Genomic DNA, 16,327 nt, shown 5'->3' on the forward strand with positions numbered 1-16,327 from the left:
AACAAAAGTTAAAAACTATATTTGTTATAACTTGTATGAATAGTCATAACCACTGTAACCACAGGAAAGTACATAATCACTGATCTTATGAACAGTGATGACGGGTCCTTTATAAAACAGACATCTGTCGCCTAAATAAAGTATGAAAGTCACACGTGGAGAAGACATGAAGGTGTCAATCATTAATGAATTTTGTGAGTCTAACTAAATCCAGAGAATGATAGCTAACACATAGCTTTCTCCTTTGAACCATTTCATAACTGATTATTTTTGCTCTGAGTAGTTGGAAAACTTACTAATGTCCTTTCCGGGCTATGCAGAGAAACACTGTTAATGTTTGCTGTTTTAATTTATCCTCAACTAGTTATTTTTCTCAGCATTTTCCCTTCATTTTGAGACGTTATTACATTTTTTTGTACTCCTGAATAAGAGATTCCCCTACTCACTTCTAGAAATAGGATAAAGTTTCTACTTTCCCCTGCCTTTCTTTATGAAATCTTGAAACTTGACAAACAGAATAAAGCAGTAGCTATAAAACAGCAAACTTTTTTCATGCATTAAAACAGAATGTGTCGTGTTATTTATCACCAACACGGGACTGTATACACTCTGATATATTAATGAGTTTTAAAATCATAACTAAAATATCTCTGCAAACAGCTAGCAATGAGACATTAACCTAAATATATGACCCCTAAAAAGAAAGCAACTACAACAGATTTAAAAATGTCAGAACTGTTAGGTAGCTATGCTGGGGGAAAAATCTCAGTATAAAAGATCACAGTTATTCACTGGCAGCATTGCATTATCCAAATCAACTCCTCAGGGCTACAACAGAAGCACAGGTATTAAAATAAGGGAGATATATCTGTGCGGGCCAGGCCCCGATCCCGCCCTCGTCGCCATGCGCGGCAGTGATTCCAATCCCATTCTGGCCGCCATGGGCAAGCCGGGGGTGAACCGGGGTCGTACCGGACCCGTCTTCGGTGCACGCGGGCTGTGGCCGGCAGCCCGGGCACGCGGGGTGGGAGAGAGCCACGAAGCGGTTTAGCGCACGGGAGTTAGAATTAGTTACGGAGGCGTAATGGTTGATTGAAAAGATTGTTTACTTACACCCAAAGATGGCATTGGTGTAGGCTGGACAGGTTTCCAGGCACAGCTCCCGCTTGAACCCTCGTTGGAGGACTCTGACAAATCGATTGCTCCCACGGAGTTTGCTAGGCTCCGCGGGTCCGATTAAGTTGGGTTCGAAAGTTTCCCCAGAGTTATTCAGGCTCTGCGGGTCCGATAAGTTTTCCCCAGAGTTTGCTAGGCTCCGCGGGGTCCTAAATTACAGGAAAGGGATACATCTAGGATTGCGCTTGGCGACGGGGAGAGGCGAGAAGCAAAAGCTCCGTAGGCTCGGTTCTATTGCCTCTCTTGCCTGCTTAGGGGAGGCATGTCGGGTCCGCGAGGGTCCACAGCGCTTGGAGATCTTCACACAGAATCTCTCTCTCTTCCTCCCTCCTCCGGCTTGGGCGGAAACTACCCAAGCCTTTTGTACGGCTAGCAAGCCAATCGCTAGCTGCCACGTGTGCCTAAATTAGGAATCGGCCAATAACATGGCGCGAATCCTAATACAAATGGCGGGAACTTCTTTGCAACGTGTATCACTACGGTGCAAGAAAGAGATGCACACTGCAAAGAAGCTGCAATCCGGCGGGAAATCCCCCGCTGCACCAGAGTTCTCTCTAGCAACAGAGAACTCTACCGTACAAAGAAAGCGACAAATTTGGCGGGAAATAATTTAGCGGTGACGAAGCGCACACACAAACAAAAAATCACAACTTTGGGTTGTGACAATATCCATTTTGCAGGATGATCAGACAACCTCCAGGAATGTAGCTAAGGTAAGGGGAGGTGCAAATAGTTACTACAAACTTCACATTCATAGCACCTATCATTCTTTCTTCTGCTGGTGCCATTCTCTCCCCTTGCGCCCCTCACCCCCATTAGGAAAACTGAAAAATGTATAACCTGTTTGTAGTAAATTCCACTTCCATCTATGGAGATTAAAGACATGTTGGAGAAGTAATGACAGACACCTCTCTGATATTTGTTCTGTTATTGTTCAGAATGTGTAGTCTTTACTAGCATAAAAAAGTATCTGTTTCATGCTTTTACTTATTCCCTACTGTTCTCAGCAAAATAAAGGACAGTTGTCTGGAACAAACTTACTTTCTACCATCACATGAACATTATATACATGGAACACATTAAGTGCTGAGCTGGAAACAGAATTAGCCAATGTTGGTGACATGAATTAGTTTAAAGACCATTATCACTGTAAACATTATTTTAGCAATTCTAAAGGGAACTGCTATATTTTAATTGTATTAGGCAAAAATGTAATTTATGTTATAGAATTGCTTGATATTTGAAAGATTTGGATTGAATAAGGCAGTTAGTTATTTACAGACAACATGCAACTGAAATCTTTTCTCAGTTTTTGTTTGTTTTGGTATTCCTGTATATTTGTTACATTTTTTCTTTTATAGATGTCTGCCACTGGATGTGGACAATTAGCCTGTACATGTCTGGTGAGACTAGTCAGATTGCAAAAGAAGTTTAAAAATATTTACATTACAACACTGATATTTGGCCTAAGGAGAAGGCTGAGGGTCTAACTTTTCTGCTGCTACATCTGTTGTTGCTGCAGCTGTTTTGCGTGTACAACTGTGTAAATACTTTCTCATCTAAATGCTGCCTCATCTTTTGATCTTGATGTTTACAAATAAGAGATGGTACTGCCCTGCATAACCCACCTTACCTAAATTCCATCATATTCACCTCAAGGCCCTCTTATTTATGCCAAGCTGATAAAAATCCTGGCTGTCAAATTACTAGTATTTATTTGGACTGCTTGCAGATGTTTAAAAAAAAGCAAAAAAATTGTGTTTAACTGGAAGCAGATCTATACAGACGTTGGACGAGCCAGGTCCAACTAACACACTGCCTCTTCTGGGCATATGCTGGGCTCAGCATGGGAGCATGCCGAGTTTAAAGTAAAGCACCATTTTGTATAGGTTTTTTTAATGTCTGCAAGTAGCACTGGTGACTTAGATGGGTATATGAGAATACAGAACGCAGCACACATGCATAACTGATTAAAACAAAACAGAAAAAGGGTCGTTTAACATTTGCTGAGTATATTATGTCAAGCCATGGAATGGCTTTTCTATTTTCAGTTGTTCACAATGAAAATAATTCATTCTTTGAATTGAAATCGTGCTAGTCAGGATCAACAATCAATCAGGTGCCTGTCAAAACTCCACACCTGGCAACTCTGGGCATGGGAGAACAGAGGCTCCTGGCAGGGATATTAAACCCTGTACAGGATGTATTGTTCCCAGTTCATAAGCCCTTCAGCTCCTTCCCCTACATCTACCCATGGCCTATGGCCTGGGCTGACAATCACCTGACTGTTGGTCTCAGAGTCATTTCCAGACCCCACCATACAGTCCTCATCCCAGGACCAACAAACAGCTGACTGTTGGCCTCAGCCACAAGTTAAATTTAATACATCTCCCTCTCATCTAAATAGCTACAGCTCCATTTTAGCTCTGAAGAATTGATCTTGATAATGCAAGTGAATTACTGTGGTCTTTTATACTGAGATATCCCCCCCACCCCTGTATAGCTGCCTAACAGTTCTGACATTTTTTAATTTGTTGCAGTCACTTTCTTTTATGAGGTCAAATATTTGAGTTGATACCTCTTTGCTTCTTGCTTGCAGAGAGATTTTTTTTATTTATTATTTTGACACTCATAAATATTATATCAGAGTATACAATTCTTATGCTGGTGATAGTTAATTACATGCTGCATAAAAGTTAAATTTAAGGCATCATACAAACCAGCTATAAAAATGTTTAGCATGTTACATGGATTTATAGCTTGTTTGTCATTTTATTACACTTTAAATTGGGTGCATGTGAAGCACTCTAGGCATTTATGCCATGATTAACATGTTAATTACAGCATAAATATAACATGTAGAGGGGGCCAAAGAGATAAATCAAACACACAATTCTCTTCATCTATTACTAAAATGAAGGCTTGTCTACAAAACAACAACTGTTCAACAATACAAACCAATGTTACTCAACCTTTAAGCATGGAAGATAAATTCTACTATGACTGTACATATGATGTCACAAGTTTAGACACGAAGGCAGCCACATACAGCAAGATAGCACTGAATATACTTAAATGAATTAAAAAAGCCAACTGAAACTGAACCACAGTATATCTCGGCAGGATAGAATCAACTAAACTTGAAAGTGGTCAAGATTTCAAAGCCAACCCTACTTTTAAGAACATTTCATTAGAATTCTAATGACTCCTCAAATGACTCGAACTCTGTGTTTGGATCTTATTCAGAAGTTATCACCAGAGAACAAAGTGCTCCGTACCACCATGGCAGCAGTTCAGTACAGATCCAGAAAAATGTGATGGGTGACACGAATCAATCCCCAACACTATTTTGTTTAGGCAGAAGGCTGGGAAGTGTGGCATCTTATAGACTAACTTGCCCAGAGAGGCACGAGCTTTCACAGGCTACAGTCTACTTCTTTAAATGCTACGAATGGATTCATAGTGATCTATTTCCTACAGCATCCCAAGTTTTTCATGGCCATTTTATATTTTCTTTAGTTTTCAAAATCAAATACACCTCAGCCAGAGATGTTTCCTAATGAAAGAATGATTTTTTTAAAATAATTAAAACAAATACTGGAGATTGCATTTACATACAAAATTAAGGACTTACCTAATCAAGACATGTCAGCTAACTGAGTAACTAACTAAACTTGTGCAAACTGTCATCACTCCATTTACTTCAATGAAGAAATGGCTGTACACCAACCAAAAATATGCCCTGTGAATTTGCTTTCTTTACTTATTCTGTGGTATATTTTCCTATACAACAGAGAATTAATGCTGTTTTAACTGCTTTAACTTTTAATTTCAAGAGTTTGTTGGTCCAACAAACTATTTATGTTGTAAATATTTTACACATATGCACATGTAGCAACAAATATAAACACATGTATATTTGTTTAATATTAAAATATGGGGGGTAAAATCCTTCCAGTGACATCTGAAATAAAATATTTTATTCAGCCTACAACAGCACCAATATCTCTGGCCAATACATTAAAGAAAGATACTACAAAACCATGGCTCAAGTGAGAAAATAGAAAACTTAAAAGGTCCATGTTTAAATTAAAAGGAAGAAAAATAAAACCTGCAGTGGTTTTTTTTTTTGGTTTTTTTTGGGGGAGGGGGGGTTTAGTAATTGGTCTCTAAAATATCAGTTTATACTTGAATGAAACAACAATATTGCCTACACTTTCCTAAATACAAACTGAATATTGGTATATTCGTTTCCTTTCTTGCAATCAAGTTTTTTTTTCAATTCAATTTTGTTAGTTCTAACTTGGCGATCAAATAATTTTTATTTTTACACTATTACAGAAGTGCATTTCTCTAGGTTTCCAAAACCACCTTATTCAACCTTCCCCATCTGTCACCATCTGCTTCTTTTTAGCATGTACTTTTTGTGTGATCACATAAGCATGTGAAAAATAACTAACATTCAGATGATTGTCTGCTGGTACATTTGAGGACTGGGCATAATAAAAGTGAACTGCCAAAATGTACTTAACACTTTTAATTTTGTTGGGTCTTGCATGTGAGCTACATTTGATTTTCAAACTGTTTTACAATTGGAAAGTTGATCAGGTACTGCTAACTCATCAGTAAAGCTGAAAGTCTATATAATTAGCACAGCATTAAATAGCTTTATTCAATGGCAGCCATAGCAAATGCAGAAATCCAGCCACAAGAGTTCACACATTTGACTTAATTAAGTCTAACCCTTAACTGATGCTGGAAAGATGGGGTGGGAGAGCTGGAAAGATGGGGTGGGAGAGATGAAAAGGAGCCTGTTTTATACTCAGGGTAGGCACAATTTAGCTTTTTTTCTGGCAGGGTACAAGCAACAAAGAAGTCCAGCAGTAACAGAGGTGCAAGGACTCTGGTGGAGAAGTAGGAGGGGCAGCTGAGAAGGAGAGTTCTGCTTCTCCCCCCACCAGCCAATGGAGCTGACAATATAGGAAAACACAATGCAGCTTCTTAAAAGGATATAGCAATGCCACCTCTGCCTCTGTGTACAAACCAAGACCCCAAATTGGGATGAAGGAGATGTGGGATTCCAGAACTCTGTCTATACTCATGAACTGAAGGATACCATAGTAACAAGGAAAAACCATCCCTTCTTGCTTATAACTCCATTTGGCTGAATATTAATGGAAAATGAACATAAAGGTGGTATGAACACTGGAAGAGTACATTTATTTTTCCACTCAAACAAAAATATTTTGCAGCTCTGACCCCAGCTAACTTTGTTGCCATTTCTATCTGGTATATAGTTATGTGTGTTTAGCCTATTTTTTTTCCACCTGTCTGCCTCACTAGAGGGACCTCTTAAGACCTGTCCGTTTGTAAAGCAAAACCATTGTGATACATATGCCAGCACAGCTTTGTGAGACAGTGAATTCCTTTATTCCTACTTGGAAATCAGAATACTGTTAAGCGGAGACTTATCTCAAAGAGCAAAAAGAATTAAGCACTCAGCAGGATCAGGATTTATCAGTACTTCCCAACAACAGCAAATGAAAGTAAGCTTCCACAGCCACAGGTTTTACAAGTTGCTCACTGCACAGCATGTCCACGTTCACAGGCAATCCTGCAGGGCCAACTGGACCAAAGGATTTCAGGTAAAATGATCTGAATGATTTTTAGACCATTACAACTGATTTACAGCAAATATTTACAGCAAGATCAACACTAATTTTTAATTTGAAGTCCAATATATAACATCATTATATTTGAACATTTTTTATCCTTCTTAAATGCAATCAAACCTTATTTGCTTGCTCTTTTTATTTTTCTGAAAAGCTTAGTTTTTTTTTAATAATAGTGTTTTATTTTTATAATCACTGAGTAGAACATTGTCTCCCTCTTGTATTTTTACACTACTATAATAGAAAATGTAAAACAAGAATTCCTTGTGCAATATTTCTGTTAACAGTGGGTGCATCTACACATGTGGCTTACTGCAGTTAACTAATTAGCTCTGCAGTAAAGTGTCACTGTCTACATGTGTGTCCATATTAAGGCACAGTAAATTAATTAACTCCACCATAGGATAGTACCCCTCTGGGAAGACTGTTATTCTAAGGTGGAGTAATCTAGGCCCCTGTAACACACATGTAGTGGACAGTGACGGGGGCTGGCTGGGACATGAGGGTGCTACAGTGCAGGGGCTGCCTGCCTCATGCCCCAGCCAGCCCTTCCACACATGTAAATGCTGCGTCACGAGAAATAAACTCCAGCGTGAACTATGCCAGAGTTTTTCTTCATCCTAACTGCATGTGTAGATGCAACCCAGTTAGCACTACTCCAACTCTAAAGGCTCTTTATATTGTCTGAAGTCTGACTGAAACAGTTGTTAGCTAATAATTGTGTAAACCTTAAGCTCAACAACTATTTTCCCTCTTTTTCAAATTCATTTATAATTATCTTCCAATAGTTCCAGGTCTGAATAATAATTACAACTATTTATTACTCGTATTGTAGCAAAGATTTCCACAGAACTTCACAAAGCAAATCAGACTGAGTCACTGCTTCAATTATCCTACAATCCAAGTTCAAGTCTTTAAAAAAACCACAAAAAACCCAACACATGAGTAGATAAGGCAAAGATTGAGCTATCTGTATGTAGAAAATGAAAGCAATCATGTATTTGACTGATTATTCCAGATCTAAAGAGTTACATTTGTACTGAGCAAATAAGACATAGGGGAAGCACAATAAACAAAACCAGATATAGAAAAAGGTTAACTTGCAGAAGTGCTCAAAGATAAAGACTATTAAACAGATCCAGACTAGTTCTGTAAGCATTACAAGGGGCTTGCTACTTAGACACTGCCGATATCTCTGTATTCCAAAGAGCAATCCAGATTGATCCTACCACAGCAAACACAACATGTATTAGGCAACTGTTCATTCAGTGCCTCCATTTTGGACTTCAAAGTTATTCTGGGATTTAAGCGTGAGCTTTTAAACATGCTTAAGCTAGCCAAGGGCAACCGAAATCAGCGGCAAAGCAAAGGGGGACCAAGCAGTGGCAATGCTTTGGTCTTTGGTTTAATCCAGGGGCGGGCAATTATTTCGGGCGGAGGGCCGCATACTGAGTTTTGGCAAGCCACTGAGGGCCGCATGACAGGCAGCCAGGGGTAGATAAATATTAATTTTCTAAATTTTTTAGGGGCCCCGTGGGCCAGATAGAATGAGCTGGTGGGCCACATCTGGCCCGCAGGCCGCATTTTGTCCACCCCTGGTTTAATCCTTTGGTTCTGGAGCTGTGTCAACACAGCAGCTCCAAAAGCCATGCCAACAAGCTGCTGCAATACTACTGGAGGTGGGTTGTCTAGTCCACGAAAATCCCTGCTATCCCTGGTTATAGTCTGCAGGGCCAAAGAAGCTGCACGCCCCAACCTAGGTGACTAATTCCCACCTAAGCTCCACTGTTATCTAAACTGGTTCTGGGCACTAACTCCCTGGTGCTAAACTGTAATCCCTGTAGGACTCCTATCCATTAGACATGCTCACAGCACAGCTAACCCATACACACAGCATTCAATTCAGCACAAAAATGCTAGTTGTAGTGATGATGGCTAGTGGGAGAGTGAGTGAACAGGTAAGAGTTTAATATGGAATCTAGCGACTAGGGTACTCCTGGAAATGGGAAAACCTGCATCCCAGTTCATCTGTGGTGACTGTTTTTCAAACAATGCCATTTTTCAAACAATGGCAGCACAATATGAAATGCATAAAAAGTCCTGGAAACAGGGAACAGAACTCATTTCCCATCACTAGTCAAGTGCTAACTTCTAGGCAACAGAAACAATTCCCTTCTTGCTTGCACCTTCTCTCACTGGCTCATGACTCTTGCAGTCTTTCATATATAGTGGCCCATTTTCTTGAACAGGAGAGGCAAAGGGTATTATTCAACATTTTTCTATAGCCTGGTGGCCAGGACAGTGTTATGCATAGTAAGAGTGTTTGAATCACTTAGAACTGAAGAAGGCCTACACGCTATGTCTCCCACTTCCTGGGTTAATGCTCTAACCCTGTGGCCATTATGCAAAAGCAAAGTGGAATCATCACTTTTCTGAATGAAAATGACTGTGCGTGCCATTACTTGTACTGAGCTCAGTGCTGTCAAGTGTAAGCTAAGCATGTTCTGGGGATGGCTAACATATCAGGACTGCTGGGGAAAAATAAATCTTAAACTGCCTCTCTCTCATATTTTCTAGGGAATGTCTAGACACCAGCTCAAGTTCAACATGGCTACAATAGACATCTTAATCTTCCATGCCCCAAGCCCTCCTAAAAATAAATTAAATAAATAACATCCTTTCTGAGTTACCATAAATGGACATCATCACCCTCCTGCCACCATTCAGACCTAAATCTGGGCATTCTGGGTGCCTGTACACAAGCTGGGAGGCTGCTCCAACACACTGTAATTATAATGCATCAGAACAGACTCAATGAATTGAGTTTGCTGGAGCATGATAATTGCCATACTCCAGCCAGCCGCCATGTCTCGTGTATTAGTGTCCCCTTGCTTCAAAATGGCAGCAGGGGTGCTTTAACCAAAGCTTGTACGATGAGCTTTAGATAAAGCGTCCCTGCCATTTTGAAGTGCAGGGACACTGATACATGAGATGCTCTGGGCGCTTTAAATAGAACAGCTCTCAGAGACACTCTAAGTAAAGAACCCCGCTCTCACCACCAGACCATTCTCATTATTGACCAACTGTTTTTTTGTGGTCCCCGGTATCAATTCTGTTGCTTTTTCTTTATTGTCTTGTATGTATCATAGAATCATAGAAGTAGGGTCGGAAGGGACCTCGTAGATCTTCAAGTCTGACTCCCTGCCTGGGCAGGAGGAAAACTGGGCTCAAATGACCACAGTCAGGTAGGCATCAAGCCGCTTCTTAAAGACCCCCAGGGTAGGAGCCAGCACCACTTCCCTTGGAAGTCGGTTCCAGATCCTAGCCGCCCTGACTGTGAAGTAGTTCTTACGGATGTCTAATCTAAACCTACTCTCCAACAACTTGTGGCCGTTATTCCTTGTTATCCCAGGGGGCACTAGGGGAAACAAGGTTTCCCCCAAACCCTTCTGGTCCCCCCTAGTGAGTTTATAGATGGTTACCAGGTCCCCCCTCAGCCTTCTCTTGTGAAGGCTGAACAGGTTCAGGTCCCATAGCCTCTCACTGTAGGGTCTGCCCTGCTGTCCCCGGATTATGCGGGTGGCCCTCCTCTGGACCCTCTCAATGTTGTCCACATCCCTCTTGAAGTGGGGTGCCCAGAACTGGACACAGTACTCCAGCTGCGGCCTGACCAGTGTCGTGTAGAGGGGGAGGATCATGTCCTTGGACCTACTTGAGATGCACCTGTGGGTGCACGATAGGGTCCGGTTAGCCCTGCCGACCGTGACCTCGCATTGTCGGCCCATGTTCATCTTGGAGTCATTGATGACTCCACGATCCCTTTCTGCCTCTGTGCTCTCAAGAAGGGAGTTTCCCATCTTATAAGTGTGCTGCTGGTTACTACTGCCCAAGTGCAGCACCCTGCACTTGTCAGTACTGAAACGCATCCTGTTTTTGTTAGCCCACCCCTGCAACCTATCCAGGTCTTGCTGCAGTCTTTTGCTCCCTACTAGTGTGCCCACCTTACCTCAAAGCATGCCCACCTCACCCCAAGTACTGCTGTTTTGCCAGCCTTGGCCATCTTTAAGGGGTTCAAGCTACAGAAATGTGGCTAAATCAGAATGCCCTACCTAGTGACTGCAGCTAGCTTGGTCAGCAAAGTAAAACAAAGTAATTAACATATCCAGCCAAACTAGTAGTAATAAAACTAGTTGAATAAAAGCACAAGGCCTGAGAAGAGATATAATAAAAGAAGACATTAAAATAGTTAATCCAAACATCATATATTATAGCTTTGGCATAAAACATTTAGTAGTAGGAACTGATGCAACCAAATGCATTAGATGTTGTTTTTGCCATAATAGGTATATATGTATTAAGTTTCTTAAATTAGTTGTAAAAAAGAAGTTCCATTAGTGATGACTATAAAAAAAGGTGAAAAGAAAAGAGGACACTGACAAGTGATATGTCAAAATGGTGAAGGAACAAGGTAAGGAATCCTGTCTACCAAGAACTCTAAATTTAACAAGAACATAAATCCCATGTAACTGAAACCTTTCCAGGCCACAGAAAAACTGACTCAATCTGGTTTCCAAAGTCTCACTGAAACAAAGAGATCTGATTTAACCAATCAGAGGATGTGTATCAGAGTAAGCCATGTGTAAATAAACAGTATAGACCAGACGGAAAATTGGAGCATTCAACAAATCCAAGATGACCTGCGTTCAATCTACAAGATATCCTCCTCCTTCTTCCTAAATCTCCCTAGGAGATAGAGATGAGAATCTATATTGGTAGATTCCCAGGTATTGTCCCAGGTAAACAACTGGACATTTGGATAAGTGTTTATTCTTGTACTTCAGAGGTGTAAACAATAAAAGATCAAGCTGTAGATCTGTCTCTTGCCTGTTACCAGTAGCCAACCTACAAAACATGTGTATTCCAGCCCAGATCTTAGAGTCAGGAATCATTTTCTGTTTTTCTGGCAACTAAAATAGACAAGTTCTCATTCGTTACTAGGGCTCCTTGGCATAATGGTAGTAATCACTCTTATCACTGATGGACTGGAGTGTTATAAAAGTGTTTTTGTTCACAAACCAGACTAATGCAAAAACTCTCTCTTTTTTCTCCATCTTTGCTCTAAAATGGTCACCGGGACTGACAGATAGTTTGAGAGGGACATAGCAAGAAGAAATATTACCAAAGCACAACTGGCAGATGCCCTGATACAATTCCAGTTGATTGCAGCATACATTTAAAAAAACACAAAAGAAATATTATGCCTCTGCCATAACTTTGGTAAATCTGCACATGGCAGAATTGCTTTGGATGTTAAATTGTTTTACCATGGTTAAAATGCAGGCCATCCCCATTTGAAATAAAAGAATTTTTTTTCTCTGTGATGAATATGCTGCTGCAGTGAACTGTGGATCAATTATGGTGAGTTGGACACAGCTATTTGTATCCATGGGCACAGAAGGTAAAGACTAACTTTTTTTTCTCATTGAATTTCAACCACAAACGCCAATCATGAGAAAACAGGACAGTTGCTGGAGAAAACTGTCAGTCCTCTTCAGCTGACATTGTTGATTTTGCCAGTTACAGTATATATCTCCCCCCTTCAGCTTTTCATCGAGAAGGTATTGGCCAACCAGCTATGTCATATCAACTGATGCCTTCAGATTTTCTTGATTTCAGCTGGTGTCATGATGAGACAAATAAATCAGATTTTCATCACCGATGTGTGACTGACCTTGGGACAGTGAATATAATCCGATGGCTAGATGACATCATCATGAATAATGCTGATAATAAAAATCAGCCATATTGACTGATCTGTGGTTCCCATTAGCAATGGACTAAACAATTTTTAGGCATTTTTGCTAATCTTTAAAATAAGGATTCTGGATGTTTCTTTGGATAAGTGTCCATTCATTTCTACGGCACTCATGAAGAGTTTTAAAGTGTTCTACTATTTCCCCTCTTACTAAGACATGCATGACAATGAGCTTGCCATGATGTCCAAGCATCCAACAAAGTTCCAGCACTGTGCTGACAGTGGCCAAAGTGTCTTTTGGCTTGGTCATAAAATGGGGGACAAAGTTCAGACTTTTCTTAATCAGAGCCTTAAACATTTTTTCTTAGCCTCTAACAGCATACTGGTAACAAAGAGCACCGTACCCCACAGATGTACTCTTACTTAGCTGCTGTAACTTGACAATTACACAAACAACCAAAGTAAATGAAAGTACATTTTTCTGCCTAGATATCCTGTTAGGGAAGGCAGAATCCAAAGATATTATTAGTCATTTGTTCTTTAGGAACCAGAGCCCCTTAAGAAGCTGAACTGCTTTTAAAAACTACAAAGTTTATACTATTCCCCTGCAATAACTTTTTGAAGTATTTTACTTCTTATTGTCTTTAGTGGTCTGTGGAAAGTGAAACACTGCACAAAGTAAAAAGAAGATTTTTTTTGTTCTTTTCTCAGAAGTAGAGAAAGGGCTGTACGTCTTATTTTTTTCACCTGAGGTATACCTTCCTTCTATGTTATCAGAATAATCTACATTGTGCTGTTTGAGAATAAACATCAGTTGAAAATTAAATGGTGATAACAGCAAAAGTCCTAAGAAAGAAAAGCCTATTTTCCTGTAAATCTACCAAAGAACAAGAAATTAGAAAGAGCAGGTATCTTCCAAATCTCAAAACTATACCCCTGATAAAGAGAAGAATGTTGTTTTTAATATTTCAGTAGTAGATTAAAGATAAGTTACAATATTTCACCACAAATAATAGGCACAAATTTAAATAAAAGAAAGTATCACTGGTGTAAAAAATTCTGGAATGAAAATTATACCAATAGTAATAACAATAAAAATCTATTATACTGCCAGTGCTTCGTTATAATAGAAGTTCTGATCACCCAAATACCATGCAATCAATTAAAAGCTAAACATTTTATATGGTACAGAAAATGTATATTCTAAATCATACCTCTGGAGCTAGGTATTCTGGAGTACCACAGAATGTTTTCATAGTAGCTGCATCTGTGATCCCTTCTTTGCAAAGTCCAAAATCTGTAATTTTTATGTGGCCATCTTTATCCAACATTAGATTTTCTAACTGCACATTAGAAAGAACAAAGCAATTGATCCTTTATTATTTTTTAAAAGAACCATACAGCATATCAATAAAAAAACTCCATAAGCTATATTTACAAACTAACAGTATGTACTGTCTTTGCCACTGTGTCTGCATAGCTCATTTGATGGAATGCATGGGTATGTCTACATTATCTTTGGCACTCCTGAGCACACCACCAAGCAGCAGAGGCATGCAAACCGTGCTTGCTCTTCATGTACCAAATCCAGAAATGAGGTGGTGAAGCCATCTTGGGCATGGCCCCCAGAGGCACTCTCAAGCTCTGACTCCAGCATGATTGAGAGCAGCAGTGAGGCATGCCCACACAGTGGTTGGATTGCCTAACTTCCAGGATTAAGCTGTTCAGAGCAGGACTGGGTCAGTAGCGTGCTTCTTGGCTGTGCCCTCAGCACTAGGGAAGTTCTATGACATACTTTAGGTGAGTTTTTCTCAAAGCTTCTTTCTACCGAAAGAAATTAAGAACACCTCTAAACACTTTCAAGACTCACAGTCAGAAGACTCGCTGCCAACATCATAGTACTGCCATTTGGCAACATTTTATATATATCCTCTATGAATAACTTGTAGCTCAGGCCCATAAAAGTGATTTTCAGGTGTCAAGTCCTGCTTTCCTTATTTTCAATTTTGAAACATTTAAGAAACCAGAATGAAAACTGGTACCTAAGAGTAATGGCTAATATTAGGCTCCCAAAAGCTTTTTCTCAGATAATGATTCTATCTAAGGACATTACAAATATATCAGATACAGCAAAACAAATATACTTCTAAATAACATTTTGCAATATACTATCTTGTGCTTGATAGAAAATGTGTACTGAAAATGCAGATTCAACATTTGTGACCTACTGATAACACAAATTTAAGTTCAATAGAACTCTAGTGTATTTCAAGTATACAGTAATCAGGATTCTATATATCCTTTGCGAAAGAGCTGTGCTTAAACTGGCATTCTGTCTTTTAACAACAAAAATAAAATCTTGAAAACAAGAGCCAAATGCCACCATAGTTTTGTCTTCCTGAGACTGAATAAATCTAAAACAACAATTCAGAGGTGTAAATTATCTTATTCATATTAACCAAGACTCTGTGAACTTCACAATTCCTCAACCATGAACTCTGACGTTTTTCCAAGAAGGCATGGAATTCCACGTTAATACAACAGATTTTGCCACTTTGCAATGCCCAGGTGTCTTCTATTTTCCTGCTCGTCTGTGATTGATCTGCAACTGCCTTGTCCTCTTCAACAAACAAGGGTGAATTAACCAAAGTATACCGCTTGAGTACAACTGAAAATGTGTTTTCCCTATATGGGAAAAAAGACTATTTCATGAAGATAAAATTTAAGAATGTAGTCATTCTTGTTGCATGAAAGTAAAGATTGTTGCTGCAGAATCTAGGAAGGCCCCCAGGGAATTTGATCCTATTGTACCACAGTAGATTGGGTACAGACACCTGAAGCAAAATCTTCAGGTGTCCTTTGATATATTTGGCATAGAAGGAGTTTCAGATTAGTATGCCTTAAATATATGGTGTTAAATATATAAAAACAGAAGACTTTCGTGGCTGAGACTCCAGTCCTAATATATCACTATTCTGAACCATTGCAAAAGTCTCTGAACATGGCAGGAATGTACTATTTTTAGTGACATAGGTAGGTAGAATTTATAGATTAAGGTTAAGTAATATACTTTTTATTTTGACACAGTTGTTTTTGTGATTCAAATTAAAAATAATGAAGAACAACTGCAATATGCAAATTTGCTTGATGGGCATCATCCACAAGCATCATCTTGTTTGTACTAAGTAATTAGATTAAAAGAACTACAGTGCATACAGATTATTGTATAAAACTGGATCTTCAGCAATGTATAGAATTTAAACTGAAGACATCATTTTTCCTCCCATCAACTCTTCTTTTCTCCAAACCATGCAACTTTGTAATTACTTTGTGCTTGTCCCAATAGTCTCTGCAAAAACAAAAATGTGATTACTTTTTTTTTTCTTACCTTGAGATCACGGTACACAATCTTCCCAGAATGCAGATAGTCCAAAGCAGAGACAATTTCTGCACCATAGAAGCGTGTGCGGTCCTCAGAGAACACCCGCTCTCTCGACAAATGGAAAAACAGCTGCGGGGTAAACAGCAGGGACAGGATTGTAATAATTACTGATTTAGTGGGGGAAATTAACACAAACATAAAACACCTCTCATCACCATATTGTGATGATAGATAGTGTACTCTCAGTGGACACTCAGCACTCTTAGACAGCAGCTGGCTTATCTTTTCCAGGTTTCCAAGGGGAGAAAGCGAGCTGTTAAATCAGCGTTTTAATCAATATAC

At 39.5% G+C, this 16,327-nt stretch overlaps 1 protein-coding gene across 3 annotated transcripts in view; it reads right to left on the reverse strand.

The window, feature by feature from the left end:
- Positions 1–16,327, reverse strand: part of AKT3 (AKT serine/threonine kinase 3) — a 275,223-nt gene that overhangs the window by 41,542 nt on the left and 217,354 nt on the right. For all 3 annotated transcript variants that reach the window (XR_009456103.1, XM_059715991.1, XM_059715995.1), the window contains 2 exons: positions 15,992–16,114; positions 13,818–13,946 (listed from right to left, as the gene is read on the reverse strand). Coding sequence is in view for 2 of the 3 variants with exons in the window: in XM_059715991.1 (XP_059571974.1) it covers positions 13,818–13,946; positions 15,992–16,114 (252 nt within the window). In the remaining variant the exon portion in view is untranslated. The remainder of the gene's footprint in view (positions 1–13,817; positions 13,947–15,991; positions 16,115–16,327) is intronic.

This window comes from Alligator mississippiensis, chromosome 1 (genome assembly GCF_030867095.1).
Source record: "Alligator mississippiensis isolate rAllMis1 chromosome 1, rAllMis1, whole genome shotgun sequence".
NCBI classification, from domain to species: domain Eukaryota; kingdom Metazoa; phylum Chordata; order Crocodylia; family Alligatoridae; genus Alligator; species Alligator mississippiensis.